Consider the following 14,744-nt stretch of genomic DNA (forward strand, 5'->3'; position numbering starts at 1 on the left):
TTCCCAGCAGTTCCTTTCTCAAAAGTAACATCTTTTACTAAGGCACGAGTGAGAGGTGCTCTGAAATGTCATATTCAGCACGAAGCGGGCTCCTCAATGTAAACATTATGATTTAAAAATATTCAATGTTTCTTAAGACAGTGTTGGAACACAGTCGAATCATGAAAAAGCTTTCAATACAGCAGAGTGGAATACAAAATAATAATTGCCTTACATACAAATATATTATTTTCCTGTCTGATACTGGGTTTTTAAAAACTTTTTGCAATTGGCCCAAAATTACAGATCCTTGATGCTATACTTTCTTCTGCTCTACTTGAATAGCATCATATTTTGCAACTTTTAAGTTTCATCTAACATTTCGTGATAAAACATTGTATTTTAATCTTCAAGAGAACATTAGCTGAAAAAGTGCTGTAGAATATGTCGAGTGTGGAGGCTGTGAGAATGTGATGATGCATGGGAAGTTGGTGCCAGTGTTCTGGGTGAAGCCTGGGAGTTGATTAGAGGTGGAAGGAAAAAGGAGCCTTTAAAAGACCTACCTGAAGTGACTTAACCTAAAGGCCTACCATGGAACAAGCTAGGATATAACACATCTTCTAATAAACAGAAACCGAACATGAATCCTCAGAACAAAACAAAACTCATAAAAACATGAAGTTGAGACACTATGAGCACCTAACACACAAGGCAATACAGATGATAAGAAGAACAATACTAAGCGAAGACATGACAAAATATGTAAAATGTGCTGATAACTTAAAAAATCGTACCAGATCCCAACCTGTGAATATCCGCACTTTGGTATCCAATTTCCCCCATGTGATCCTTCCATTTTCTTAGCATTTCCAGTTACACTGGTAGCTTGTTCTAAGTCTCACAACAGTCCATTCACAAACTTAACAGCATTTTTAATACTTCCACAACAACCATTTTCCTCCCATATCTCACTATTTCATTAGTGACCTTGAATGACTCTTGACACAAAAGATATTCCCATCTACACGAGAGCTATAAACACACTTCAATTTTCATACTTTTTGCTACATTTAACAATGCTCTAACAGTTTGACAGTGTGCTTAGGAACAATTAATTAGCAATATGCTTGATACTTACCTTTTCAAATATGATGGGATAAATAATATTTAGTGTCAAGACGAGTTCTCCTTCTTTCACTAAATCAGATGGATTCTGTGGTCTCTTTCCATCGGCATGTGACTCCTGAGGATTAAACAGTTTACATCATGAATGGCATTCAGACTAGGTTAAGAAGTATTATTTCGTGATACAGGCCCCTGTCCGTTCATATTCCAAGGGACACAATGTTCAAAAGGTGTTGCAGACCAGGATAAGAGAGAGCTTGTGTAACATCTTTGTAATCTATAATGAACATCAAGCTGGCTCATAAAAGGAAAGGCAGATCAATGTCTATGAACAATTAGGTCCCTGCGATTTGTGCCCAAGCTCCCTTCTGGGACACCACGCTAACTGATTTGGTCTCCTACCTGACAGGATCGTATTCTGGCCACCAATCTACAGTATACATGCTAAACGTTGACTATACAAAAACATAATATTAATCAGTGATGGGTAGAACCAACTGCAACTAATTTTCATCTCACTTCAACCAAACAGAATTAGAAATAAGATATTGCCATTCTACCCAAAGCAGGCTATGATGCTAGATTTTTGTGTGAGAAAGGGTTACACAATAGATCTCTAGGTTCTAGAAAGTGGAAACATCCACCATTTTATTGTAGAGCCAAACATGTTGTTGATGTAATACTGCATAAAAGTTCTTAGCAGTAACTAGAGATGGGCATACAAGTTTGTGCAAACTCAGAACTATATAATAAACTCCAGATCACATGAAATTTGGGCGAATTGCCATTAGCTGGAATTCTCTGATTATTAACGGCACAGTGAAAAACTCAGATGACACTGTCCACCTCACCATTTCGTAAGCTGTGGATTGAAAAATCAAAGCTGTTTATGCATGGAACTATTACCATCGTCAATTTTATATATAAAAAATTAGAATTAATTGTGCGCACTTAAGCCCTAATTCCGAACAGATCAAACCTGCTGCAATTTAGAGTAAAAAAATGGATGTTAAATTCCAAAACAAGTACAGTTTGGTGCGAAAAGTATTAATTCTGCATGTCTTGCACTTTTTAACAAAGAGTATTTGGAATCAAAGTTAATTATTACCTGTTAAATTCTGTATCCCATCCCTAGCCCTCTGGTATTAGATTGCAAACTGTGTGATAATTACATCAGTCTCATCTAAGGCACTCGTAATTAGGCCTTGTCTTAAGACTGTTTCGATAGGCGGCCTACAAAATAATTATTTGCAGATAGTATGAAACAATGCTACCATTAGAAGAAAAAAAAAACCTAGAGGGTTAAATACACACAAGGAAACTGTTTTATGACATGTAAGTCACCAATAGGATTCCTGGCTGTGCCACAGAATTATCTCTTTAGGCTTCAAATAAATAAATGTTAACAGCTAGTTGCGCAAGTTAGTTAATAGCTGTTGATTGCCCTTCATAGAAGTACGCGTTTAAAAAAACAATAAGGACATAAATAGTGGAAAGGTCAATTAATAATGATAATAATAATATTAACCATAGACACATACCTATTGTCCCCAGTTGTGTAAGGTGCCTGTTCTACAATTTAAATACACGAGAAGGCATGAAAACACTTAGGTCCTCATTAGGAGGGGATCACTCGGTCACAAACGTAATGGATATCCTGTCTGCCGTATTCCAAGTTCCATTATATCCTATGGAATTTGTAATATGGCTGACGGAATACCAGTCACGTTTGTGACAGAGTAATCCCGTCTGCTAAACTCGGAATGAGACCCTTAATGTCCATCTTCTAGGCCTTCTGCTGAGACAATAGCAGCATGCCACACACCGTATCTATCTATGTCAATAGCACCCATCAACATTACTCATTTTAAAATCTTTATATGCCTGGATGATGTGTCTTCCCTATTAAGGGAACCTTTAAAGTGCAGAAAGCCCTCGCAGAGATCACTCTAACCAAAGAACAGCTAGAGCTAGAGGAAGAGGTGGAAGAAACCTTGAGGTGATGCACTACAAAGTTGGTTGCCTCTTGGCTTCTTTAATATTTGTTATATCCATGCGTAATGCTTTTGATATATTTTGCCTTTATAAGGATGAAAGGCTAAGCAGTCCCTGCCCATATTTATAACTGTGACACACACAGATCTCTGAAGTAGGAGCCTCACCCCGCTACCCAATCGAACTGCAGAGGTTAACATTATGTGCCACATATTGCACTGCATGAGGCAGAGAGCTAAGAAACTATGCTTTCCGTGATTGTTCATTTGAAGGGATCCCATAGAACAACGTGACTGCACAGATGAAGGCTATCAGGAATCAAACCCCAACAAAATGCTCTGGTGGTTTTACATTTACATTTCGAACTTATACTGCTTTGCAAGAGTGTACCCAAAATGGAGGAGGAAGAATTTTTTTCAGTCCATTTACGTGGATGTAAATTATTTGTAGGACTTCATTACACCCATATAGGGGCAGTGCTTTATAAATAACAGGAACCAGAAGAAGCAAAACAGCAGAGGAAGTTAGAAGAGGGGTAGGTAAAAAGAACACAAGAAGGAATTGGTCCTTGAAAAGGTTCTGAAGAAGAGAAGTTTTTGAGGAATTTTCCAAAAGACGTCAAGTTGTGTATTAAGTATTGTAATAAAGGAGCTCGGGGTATGTTGTAACACTGCCTCGGTCTGGTTTACTCAGAGATCTAACTCGTGGATAAGTGCATTCATAGAGCCATTGTTTAGGGTCCATAAGCCCACATAACAATAATAATAATAGATGAGTGCACCACCCCACGCATTTATAGCACAAAATCTATAACAATATTTAGGTTTCCATGTAATGGGCATTAACACATTCCCTTTCTTCATTTTCATAGTAGAGGTTTATTAGCTATGTTTTTTGTTTATCCAGCCTCCTGTTTCCAGGTGTTGGAGGTTCAACAGCCAACACATGTTACACCCCACAATGGTACAGAGGCCTGAGGCTTTTTCGAGGTTGCAATTAAATTATTAAACACGTGTTCAGACAGGTCAAGAAATACTGTGCAACTGAGTGAGCACATTAGTGTAGCACTGCACTTGCGAAATTTCACACATTAAGAGGTGATTTTACACATGCACATAATGAGCAGTAAATACCTAGGCAACTAGGTCAGTCCAAATAGGTGTCTGGCTAATCCCCTTGACCTACTCATGTGATGACTATAGAAGGGAACAAAACCAGGTGTGTGGAATTTAATAAAATATCTACTTGTCCATGGGACAGGTTGCTTCTTAAATCTAAAGTGCCTGTAAAAAATCTACTTGTCCCTATGGTGCCATATAGTGTGGCAATCTCATTATGTAATAGCTCCGATAATAGCCGCTCTGATTATGCCAGGGCTACTACTTTAGTAGGGCTTGTATACTTGCAAATTCAATCCGTACTATAGCAATTTCCATATTTTGCCACCTTTCCGCAGATCTACATACTGGGGCTGGAGGAAGTAGCAAGCAATAGTTCCAGGGCTGGAATGCATTTGAGTCTGCAAACGTGCATGTTTTAAGGATTTTCACCAGCTCTTCTCTAATCTTTTCCCATAATGAGAAAGGTTGGAAATTTACTCCTAACAATGGCAAAAGCAGAAGCTCCTCCAAGATTGGGAAAAAAGGGGTTGGAGGGAAAGTGAATTAGCAAACGCTCAATAGATTTTCACATGAACAAATCTAAACATGCTTATTCGATCATGCTTAAATACAGTTCACAAATATTTTCTAGGAGTAAGATTTCCTAGTCTATTTCTGTAAGTTATTGTGAATTCATGATAGCCACTAATTCAAAGACATATTTCATGGGTGCACATTTGTGACTTTCTTTAATAATTGGGTCCCTAATTAGGTCTGGCATTAACAAAAACATTTTTTTTTTAATTAAACTTCTATTTCTCTCTCTATCTATTGGCTGGCTTTACTGGGTGTGATCACATTTTGCTCTTCCACAAGGAGCATATTGGCACACAAAGTAGTTTTGTTGGTGCCAGGAACTACTCTGGCAATCAGTGGCTTATCAAAGCTGGAGGGAGATCCCTTGCAAAGAACATGGTCCTTCCACCCCAGACTCACTCAGGGCAGGTGCTGTGCTGAGGGGGCCCCCTGGAGGGGGGCTGAGGGGCCTTTATTAGGCCACTGATGACAATGTGTGCTTTTTGAGATCAAAAACGTTTTTCTTTTCTTTTTGATAGTGTTTGTTACAATGGTGAGGGCCTGGCAGCTCCCACAACAATAAAGTATTTCAAAAGCCATGTCAAAACAAGATGAGCACTGACGAAACCAAAAGACTCACAAAATATGTCGGATTGGTTGGCTTTGCCAGTGCTTGTTTACTGTCATGCTTCCCATAATCTTATTAAAAACTGCTACATTGATTTTCCATTAGGGATAGTTTTTGGAAATACTAGCATGCATCAACATATTTTACTAAATGACGCTTAAAAAAAAATAAAAAAATAGCACATACAATTTCATAGTAGTGAAACATTTTTTTTCCTACTTGCATTTTTTTATTTCCATTTTGAAAGCAAAGAACCATTACTCTTGCTTGCAAGCTTCTGCAAACATTTGCAAGTAATCAGAGAGCATTCTGGGAGCATTATACGTAGCCTCATACTGTTAAACTTGTCAAATGTGTGTTCACATTTTTTATTTGTGTTTTTTTTTTTTTTGTTACTGGAACCACTATCAGTAGTGCAGTGTGAACTTAAAATGTTTACTTACAGTGCTCACCCTAATAATGAAGGTTTTTCATTAATGAACCATAAATACAGGTTCGAACAGCATTAACATATGGACACACATTACCTGAAATGCAGACAGTTCTCTTTTCTGTAAACTGGCAGCCAAAGGGTTTGTGCTGCAGGGGGTTAGGACTACTTGTCCCAAGGACAAAATAAACATGAAAACTAATTGCCCTTGACCCCAAACAATATGTTCCAGGCTTCGGGCGATAAGAATGCCCGGGTAAGGTAAGTCCATCGAGGGGGTGGGGATTAAAGTAAGTTATAATGCGTGGAAAATATAGAACTAAGAAAAATACCTTCACAAGATGCTGTGCCGAGCTGTGAACTGACGTTTTGAAGAGGGTCAAGAACTCTAGGTGCTAAGGTAAATCAGGAGTCCAAAAGTGGCAGAAGGCCAAGTTCGTCGTAATCCTAGAGTGAAGGTCCGGTTGGCAGGACTGAACTATCACACCTGTCAGCAATTCAATAAGAAAAGGGGTTTGCTATCGGCCCATAGTGTGTTCTGTAACTGCAGGACATGGAGGGACATGAAGTATTTATAATGAGTAATCAAGCATTAAGACAGCATATGTAAGTTGGAGTGCTTAGTCACGTGATAGCCATATTGGTTTAGTTATGTTTTAACAGCCATTGTGGAAAGGTGTATAGCTACAGAGTCTTACACTGAAGGGGAATAAAACAGACAATTGAGGAAACTGTCATAGTAATGTGGAAATAATGGGATGAGATGATGTGTTCCATATGGCAAAGAAAAGGATTAAGAATTTATATAGGGCAATGTGGGGACAGCTATAGGTTGGAGCAGATGGAGGCAGCCACATTAGTATTACTTTAAACCAAGGTGACAGTCATAAGGGCGAGGGAATGTTGTTTAATGTGGTAATTATAGGGATAGATAGAGTAGTGGTAATTATAAAATAAATAGGTAGCTGAGCATTCATTTAAAATGTAGGATTACTGTCTCTTGACATACATGTAAACAAACATTTTTCAAAGAGAACATTTTGAAATACTAGGAAGAAAAAGAGTTTCCTGAAATATTAAAGTAACCATTATACATTGCTGGCTATATTACAGGAATTTGGTTAATGCGTATTTTTTAAAGATATTATTTATAGAAAAAAATAGAAAAGTTGGAAAAAAGTGTGTTTCCTGAATATTAAGGTAACTTTTATACATTTCAGGCTATGTTATAGCAAATTGGCTCCTGGGCAACCACTGAGTAGATTATGTTAGTAAATAAAAGCAATTGAGAAGGGCATGGGGGTATAAAAAAAAATCAAAAGCAAATTAATGGAGGTACAAGTGTTAAATATAAGGGCCGTACGTGAGAGAATGTGAGCATGTTTCAAACTAGCACATATAGTTGGTGGCATAGCATTAGGACGGAGAAACTGGGCTATTTCATCTCTATTATTTGTCTAGAAATTGGATGAGGTAGTGTGTCTTAAGAAATGGCTACAGTTGTGTTACTGCCAATGGTGCATCTCTGCCTCTTTGTTAATTCTATATCGTATGAAGGCCAATTGTAAGACTTATTCACTCTCTCTTTGTTAGGGGTTTGTGTTTTCAGTTGCCCCCATTAGATTTTTAGGTCTATGTTCCAAGATGACAAATTTAAATTATCCTGCATGCTCATAATATTGAAGGTAGAACTCTATTCGTAGCATTTTTGCATCTGTTTTGTGGATGTTTCCATAGTGTTCTTGGGTACTGGTTTGGGACTGCTTTTAAATAAAGCTTTTTTTTTTAAATGATGACATCTACTGATGGAAGTAAAGAATTATTAAAGTAGATGTGGAAGAATTATTTCTCAGTTTAAAGAATAACGCAGTTATCCAATGTAATTTTAAAGGAAGTGTTTCAGAGTTTAATGTTAGTGAGTTTAGAGACTGGGTAAATTTGGATGTAATTGGCGTACTGATTAATGCAGATATCATCTTGAAGCATGGTGCCTAGTAGTTCCATGTAGATGTTGAAAAAGGTGTGGAAAGTAAATTGATCCTTCTGGTAGCCTGTGGTTTATAGGTAGTCTTCACAGTCCATTTTTACAAACACTTATTTTGAGGAGAGAAAGGACTGAAACTAATTCAAGGCTTTGTTTTGCATTCCCATGAGAATGATTCAGCAGGTTGTTGTGTTAAATTGTGTTGAGGGTTCCAGAGAGTTCGAGCTGTACGAAAAGGCATGCATCACTTTAATGCAGAATGTGAAGAACAATGCTGAGTATCTAGATTGTTACCAGTGTGGTGCTGCCTTTGGGATAGAACACGTGTTTAATAAGTCACTGCAAACATGAGCCAAAAGTTGTGTTAAGACTGTCAGTCAGTCAAATTTCTTTATTCGGCATATTGCCATAAAAGTACAAATTCATTATACACAGAAAAGAAAAGGTTAAAACACAGTTCATTAACTCCGGAGAAGAATTAACAAAGCATAACTCACATGACCAAAATACAGAGCTAAATTCAAATTAGTACATCAAAATTCCCATAATATTACCTAAAAGCAATAACAATATCATAATCAAGTAAAAAACTTATACTATTCCATCTTAAGTTAATATACAACTGCTTCCACCAGTTCATATCTGATAGCAATAGCTAATCTAAAAAAAAATTTAAACAGAGTAACAAATTTGAATTGACGGCAGTTTTTGGACATACATCAATGCATCCTTATAGGAAGTAATTTGTGCTTTCCGTAAAAAGGGCAATATAAAAGTACGTCTGGGGCAGAATAAAGTGAACAGAATAAAAGAAAGCTACATATGCTTTGCTTAGAAGAAGTATCACACGGACAGTTTGGGAGCACTTTTTGCCAAGTGCTTTGCTTTGGGAAGGCCACTCTAAAATGAATCAGATTTAGTCTAAGTAAGACAAGGAGGGAATATGACGAAGAGCTCGGGAACCAAGTTGAATAAGGTTCCATCAGAATTGTGGTTGAGATCTGGACATAGGGATCAAAACTTTTCAAATTCGAGGCTCCCTGTAATCTCAGATTCGAAATATACTCGATATAACGTATTTTATCCAGTGTCTTAGCATTTGAAGGCAAGGACTCTGGATGAGTGAACATGTTCTCCAGGCCTAAATTCCGGAAAAAATTTGCAAATATGTGAACCATGGGATTCTATTAAAATTGGCTAGTTGGATACAATTGGTTATACATTCTTGTACCAAACAAGCCGCAGGGTTTGACCAGGATTTCAACCACAGTAAGAGTGGGACAACACCAATCAGATCCTCAATATGCTGTAATCACAGCTCTTCCTAACAGATGATGTTTGCTACATTGTTGGGTACCAGCAATAGTCTATGCACAAATTTATTCTCAACACGTTAGAGAGAGTCTACTTTAGTCTGGCCCCACAGACCCGCCCCATAAATAGCTGCTGATACACATTTTGATTTATAAAGTCTTACTATTTGGGGAACTGGTCTATGGCCTAGTTTGCGAGTGAAGCGGAATATCGCCTCCAAGTTTCTCACCATTTGTTGGATCTTAATAGTGAGATGGGAATTCCATAGCATGGTGGAACATACATGCAAGCCTAGATAACAGAAATCTTTAACTTTATTTATATTATTTCCACCCATAGTAAAACGTTTGGATCTTGTATTTCGGGGCCACAAGTCATAACATACGTCTTCGTAAAATTTACTTTCAGGTCTAGGTCCTGCATGAAAATTTAAAAAGGTCTAACAAACTTTGGAGACTGTTAGCTGTACGGGCAATTAAAACCACATCATCAGCATACAGAAGGAAAGGGAGCCGTCTCACACCCATTCTGGGAAAATCCTTCCCATTTTTTACTAAGAAATCATAAAGTCCATTGATATATAACAAGAATAAAAACGGTGCTAAAATACAGCCCTGTCTAACTCCTCTCGTGGAGGGAAAAGGGGAAGATCTCTCACCATGGAAACCATACTGAATTGAAACCGTTAAATCGGTACATAAACGTTTGATTAACTCCAGAAGGTTCCAATCAACCCCAAAGATTCAAACATTTGCCAGAGCTTTGCTCTGTTCACCAGATCAAAAGCACTTGACAAATCAATAAAAGCCAGATGAATAGATTCTTTCCTAACAGTGACATATTTACTGAGGATAAAATGCAAGTTTAACGCTTGTTCAACTGTACCTAAACCGTGTCTAAAACCATACTGGATTGGGGAGAGGACCTTTGCCTCCACTGCCCACTCCAGTCAGGTCAGAATCACGCTCCCCAGTATCTTAGTCGTGGAGTCTATAAGAGAAATTGGCCTGTAGCAAGTTGGATCTTGCATATTACCCTTTTTGAAATGCCAAGTTTCCATGAGGGGGGAATATTGCTCTTTATTACACTTCTTAATACATTAGTAACTAAAGGACACCAAGAATCCGGCATACACTTAAAAAGATCAACAGGGACTCCATCCGGGCAGGGTGCTTTCCCTGATCTTGATCGCTTAATTGCTGTGATAACCTCATGTAACTGAAAGGACAAGTCTATTACAATCAGGTTAGATTCCACTGATCTCTGGTTATTACTTTCACCCCCCTCTAGTACAATGTCACCATCAGGCTGAAAAACCCTCGTGAAGTGGTTCACCCAAACCGCTTCAGGTATAAAACAATCGCCCTCCTTATTATCCTGACCCATAAACTAAGGGTGATTTACCACCCCCCAAAATTGTGTTCTATCCTTCAATACGGTGGCTGCCAAAAGCTCATCCCATGCTCTAGTTCTGAGTTCATTTTTCCGCTCTGTTCCCTTACCTTCCTAACTAGATCACCGGAAAAAGGAGTAGATCTGAGGGCTGTTTTTAGATCTTTATGGGCCGTTGTGCAAGCGGAGTTGAACCAACGACATACCGCTGGGCCCCGGGTGGTCCTGTCACTCACCAGAGCCTCAGAGATAGCATGACTTAATTGCTCATATTCCTCTACTAAACATTCATGGGTTAGTTGTTGCAGCAAGCATGAATTAATGGAATCCAATTTGTGTTCAATGATTTTCTGATGAAAACTTTTAGTGTCTACCCTTTCCCAAGAAAGTCGTTAAGACTGATTTCTCAATGGTCGTAGACTCTGGATGTCTCTAGCTCCTAAAAAAAAATTTCCTGAGGAGAGGAGCTATCTGAACGGATTTTAGTGTGTAGTGGGATCTGTGGTCTTCTATAGAAGAGCTATCACTTCTTAGAACTAATGTAGTAATGTGTTGCAAACAGGATTTTATTAGGATGACAGGGACTGGATTATTGGCAAAGGAGGAGTGACTGGTGTAGTTATTGATTTTGAGGAGTGTGTATCCAATTAACAGGATTACCATTTTAGGGTGGGTCGTTTCAGTATGTGAACAGGAAATGTTGTTTGAGAGTTACTGTTGACGTCCTTATGGAGTTTTTGAATCTCCAGGAGAAGAAGCTGGCAATGTCATTTTCAACAATGGGTAAGCTGGGTATTCTGTACTTTTGGGAAGGATTGGTGCAGTGTTTTGATAGAGAAATCATAGGCGGTTCACGATTTCATTTTCACGTTGTTTAAAAGTTCACTTTGGTAAGGAAAGTTAAGACTCTGGACTTTTTTAAACTAAAATTATGTGCATAAACATAAATGTAGACTTTTTAAAGAAAACATATTTTTAAGTGTTTATTTGTATTTACATTATTCTGAATTGATTTCGAATAAACCTCAATTTAATAGCATTAGTCCCTCTTCATCATCGTTTAGACACTTCTGTTATTGAAATTATTTCCGAACTTTGAGTTCTGGGAGGATTTAAAGTGATCTATTTTTACATCTGCAGAGTTTGACCTCTTCAGATGTGAAAACACCTAATTTGCACTCCAATATTCTCAAACTGTCACTTTTAATCCCTTGTTCATATTCTGTTTACTTTGCCCTCTTCTTCCAAATCTGACAGCTATTCCAGATTTTCCTGGACTTTGATTTCTTGCTTCCTCGTGTACCTCTCTTTGTCTTGTGGCTCAAGGTATTTCAAAGTCACCTCTCCATGGCCCCTCCTTTTCTTGCATGGTTTTCTTCTTTCAGGTCTACATCCACTATTCTTACTTCCAAACTCTCTTGGGGCAAACTATTTCTCTATTTCTTTGTTCCTTTACAAGCCCACAAGCTTGCTGTTGTCAAGGAAGCTTGCTTTTGCTACTATTTATCATAAAACCAGTTCTCGCAAACCATGTTTGCAACAGTACTAGCAAAACAATTAGTGCAACTTCAGAACACGTGCACTAGGCAACTAGCCAAAAAACATACAATTAGTGCTGGGGGCATAGCATAATTCCTTAGGCTTGATACACAGGTCCTTGGGATAATATAAATACCAATGACATTGAAATCTGTGAGAGCTCACAGAGTACTGTGGTCCCTGTCCTACTTACAAGCTTCCACCCAAGAACAAGCATTGGCATAGCCAACAGGTCTCGACTTTGGGGCCTTGCAAGTATTTAGCCATGCATTACATTATCCTGGATTCTCCAACATCTACTCTTCTTTAATGTGTAAACTTTGACACTAATAGGCACATTATAGCACTGCACTGTGAAGTACTGATTTAAAATGTTATTTTTGTACAACTGGTAGTCTGAACGGGCATATCTGGAAGTGCATTCATGCGCAATAATGAAGATGTTAGGGTGTAGTGGAAGCACTGCTGTGTGTGGTCAAGGGGTGGGAAGGCCTGGATGCTGATAAGGGGGCTGGGCACTGGGCCATGATGCATTTGCTGCAAGAATGAGCTCCCGCACTGCGAAAGCTGAAGAATCAGCAAATGTTCTGAGAAGCAGATAGCTGAGGGGAGCAAGAGGGTGAGAGAGGAAGGGAAGGAGCCTGCACAAGTACTGGCCACAGAAAAATACTAATACAATGCCGTGACAGCTGAGAGGAGCGGGAGAGTGAGAGAGAGATAGAGAGGGTCAGAGGCAGAGGAAGGGATGGATGGATGAAGGAGGCTGCACAAGGGCTAGCCACAATCAAGAAAAAAATACTTAATGTCGCAACAGAACAAAATGTGGATCGGAAACTAAATAAACAAGTGGGAGGAGGGTGTTTGGGGGACAGGAGAAGAAATGAGATAAGGACATGATTTACAGACATGAGTGTATTTGCTTTGGTAAGCCAACAAGCACAACATTTCTTGAACAAGAGCTAAGGCAACCAATAAAAGTAGTGCGCCAAAAGTAACTTAAATGGCCAGAAGTTAATTGAAACATGTAACAGGACCAGTCTTCATGGATTCACCACTAAAAAGCAAGGTATTTCTAAAGGCACACGAAAGAACAAATGAAAAGCATTGGGTGTGGTAAAAGCCCACAAAGCAAATATACATGTCTCAAAGAGACAGCGCATGCACAGCCTAGGCAAGACCTAAATATGACCAGTCCTAATGCCATCAAGATCTCCAATCACCATGAGCATATTTAGTAGATTATATGATCCAAAAGATGGACGCTTCTTATATGCCTCAAAACAAAAAAGGTCACAATGTTATGTGGAATCTAACCTGATGTATAATTATTCGGTCAATTTGCACAGTATCACTTTAAAGATTTGGGTGCAAATCATTGCTGCACCGAGCAGCCGGTAAGTGCAGGAACAAGGGAAGGACGTAAACATTAAGCGTTGATAGCAATTAAGAAAGAAGGCTTACCCAAGCATAGTTAAATTTTTCTTGTCTGCATATACGATCAATCATTATAGTTTCATCTCGCCGCTCCTGCATCTTCTTCCTAATTCTAATAGAAGATAAGTGAGATTAGAATTTAGCAATATTCCAGTATTTAGCAACATTTCTTGTACAGTGACTTAATTACTTCTGGACAGTTATCTATCACCGGTAGCTCGCAGGAACACTGCTACCTAGTACTGGTACCAGAAACTGCTTCTCAAGGCAGTCACCATAAAGCCAACTTCACTCTACTCATATGAGCTGGCTCTCTCGTCCTACAGATACGATGCACAATAAAATATATGAGATAAGCAAGTTAAGAAAGGTGACATCAGAAGTCAAGGACTGAAGTAAAAATATTTTTAAAGACCTTTTAGCTAACAACAAGAGGCACTGAGTGCAGTATGGGTACAGGGTACTCCATGTTGGCACCTTGAATGCCTCGGACAGATACATACCATGAGAGTTTAGCGCCTTCAGACCGGAACTGGTGATTAGCCGCGCTCTACAAGAACCCTGATTGATTGAGGGTTGGGTGGACCCAAGCCTTCTGGGGGCCCCCAACCCTTCAGAGAGGCCCATTTAGCCAAAAGCCAATAAATATATTTGAAGTATGAGACTCAGGGATTCTGCAGGGCGGCCCCATCATTTTGCATTACACCACTGAATGAGCACACATATTTAATAGAACAACATAGCATACTTGGAGTGTTAAATTTAAAATGAGGTGATACATTGAACCAGTGTGGTTATGGATGTGCGTTGACTGCAGCTACACTACCAAATATGACAAAAAGCTGGTCAGAAGAATGGAGTCCCTGGATTTTGTCCAGACAACATTGAGGAGTGTGTCAGACATTAGGGTGCATGAGGAAGCTGAAAGTCAAAAAGAAAAACATTGGTCGATTTCTACAGGCTTTAATCACTGCAAAATAAGATTTACAAGTTTGAAATTGTGTGCCTCACTCTGCCAAGTACCGGTGAATGAGAAGATGCTGTGTACACAGTAAATTAATGTGTTGTTCTTGGGGAAAGCCCAGTGACAGAATCCTCTTACTGGCTCCTAGAGTTTGTGGCGGATAGGCAGGTAGCTCCTTCAACAATTAAGTTATCAGAGGAAAGAAAGGTGAAAACTTGACACAAACTAGCTGCAGAGTAATAGGTGCTCAAGCTGAGAGACTGTAGGTATGGGCGGAGGACCCT

At 38.9% G+C, this 14,744-nt stretch overlaps 1 protein-coding gene across 1 annotated transcript in view; it reads right to left on the bottom strand.

Moving 5' to 3' along the window:
* The window catches only part of SNAPC3 (small nuclear RNA activating complex polypeptide 3), a 130,613-nt gene that overhangs the window by 43,886 nt on the left and 71,983 nt on the right, over positions 1–14,744 (bottom strand). Inside the window, exons 3-4 of the mRNA XM_069238771.1 lie at positions 13,524–13,608; positions 1,118–1,222 (exon numbers count right to left, since the gene is read on the bottom strand). Of these exons, the coding sequence (XP_069094872.1) occupies positions 1,118–1,222; positions 13,524–13,608 (190 nt within the window). The remainder of the gene's footprint in view (positions 1–1,117; positions 1,223–13,523; positions 13,609–14,744) is intronic.

Source organism: Pleurodeles waltl, chromosome 1_2 (genome assembly GCF_031143425.1).
Source record: "Pleurodeles waltl isolate 20211129_DDA chromosome 1_2, aPleWal1.hap1.20221129, whole genome shotgun sequence".
In the NCBI taxonomy this organism is placed as follows: Eukaryota; Metazoa; Chordata; class Amphibia; order Caudata; family Salamandridae; genus Pleurodeles; species Pleurodeles waltl.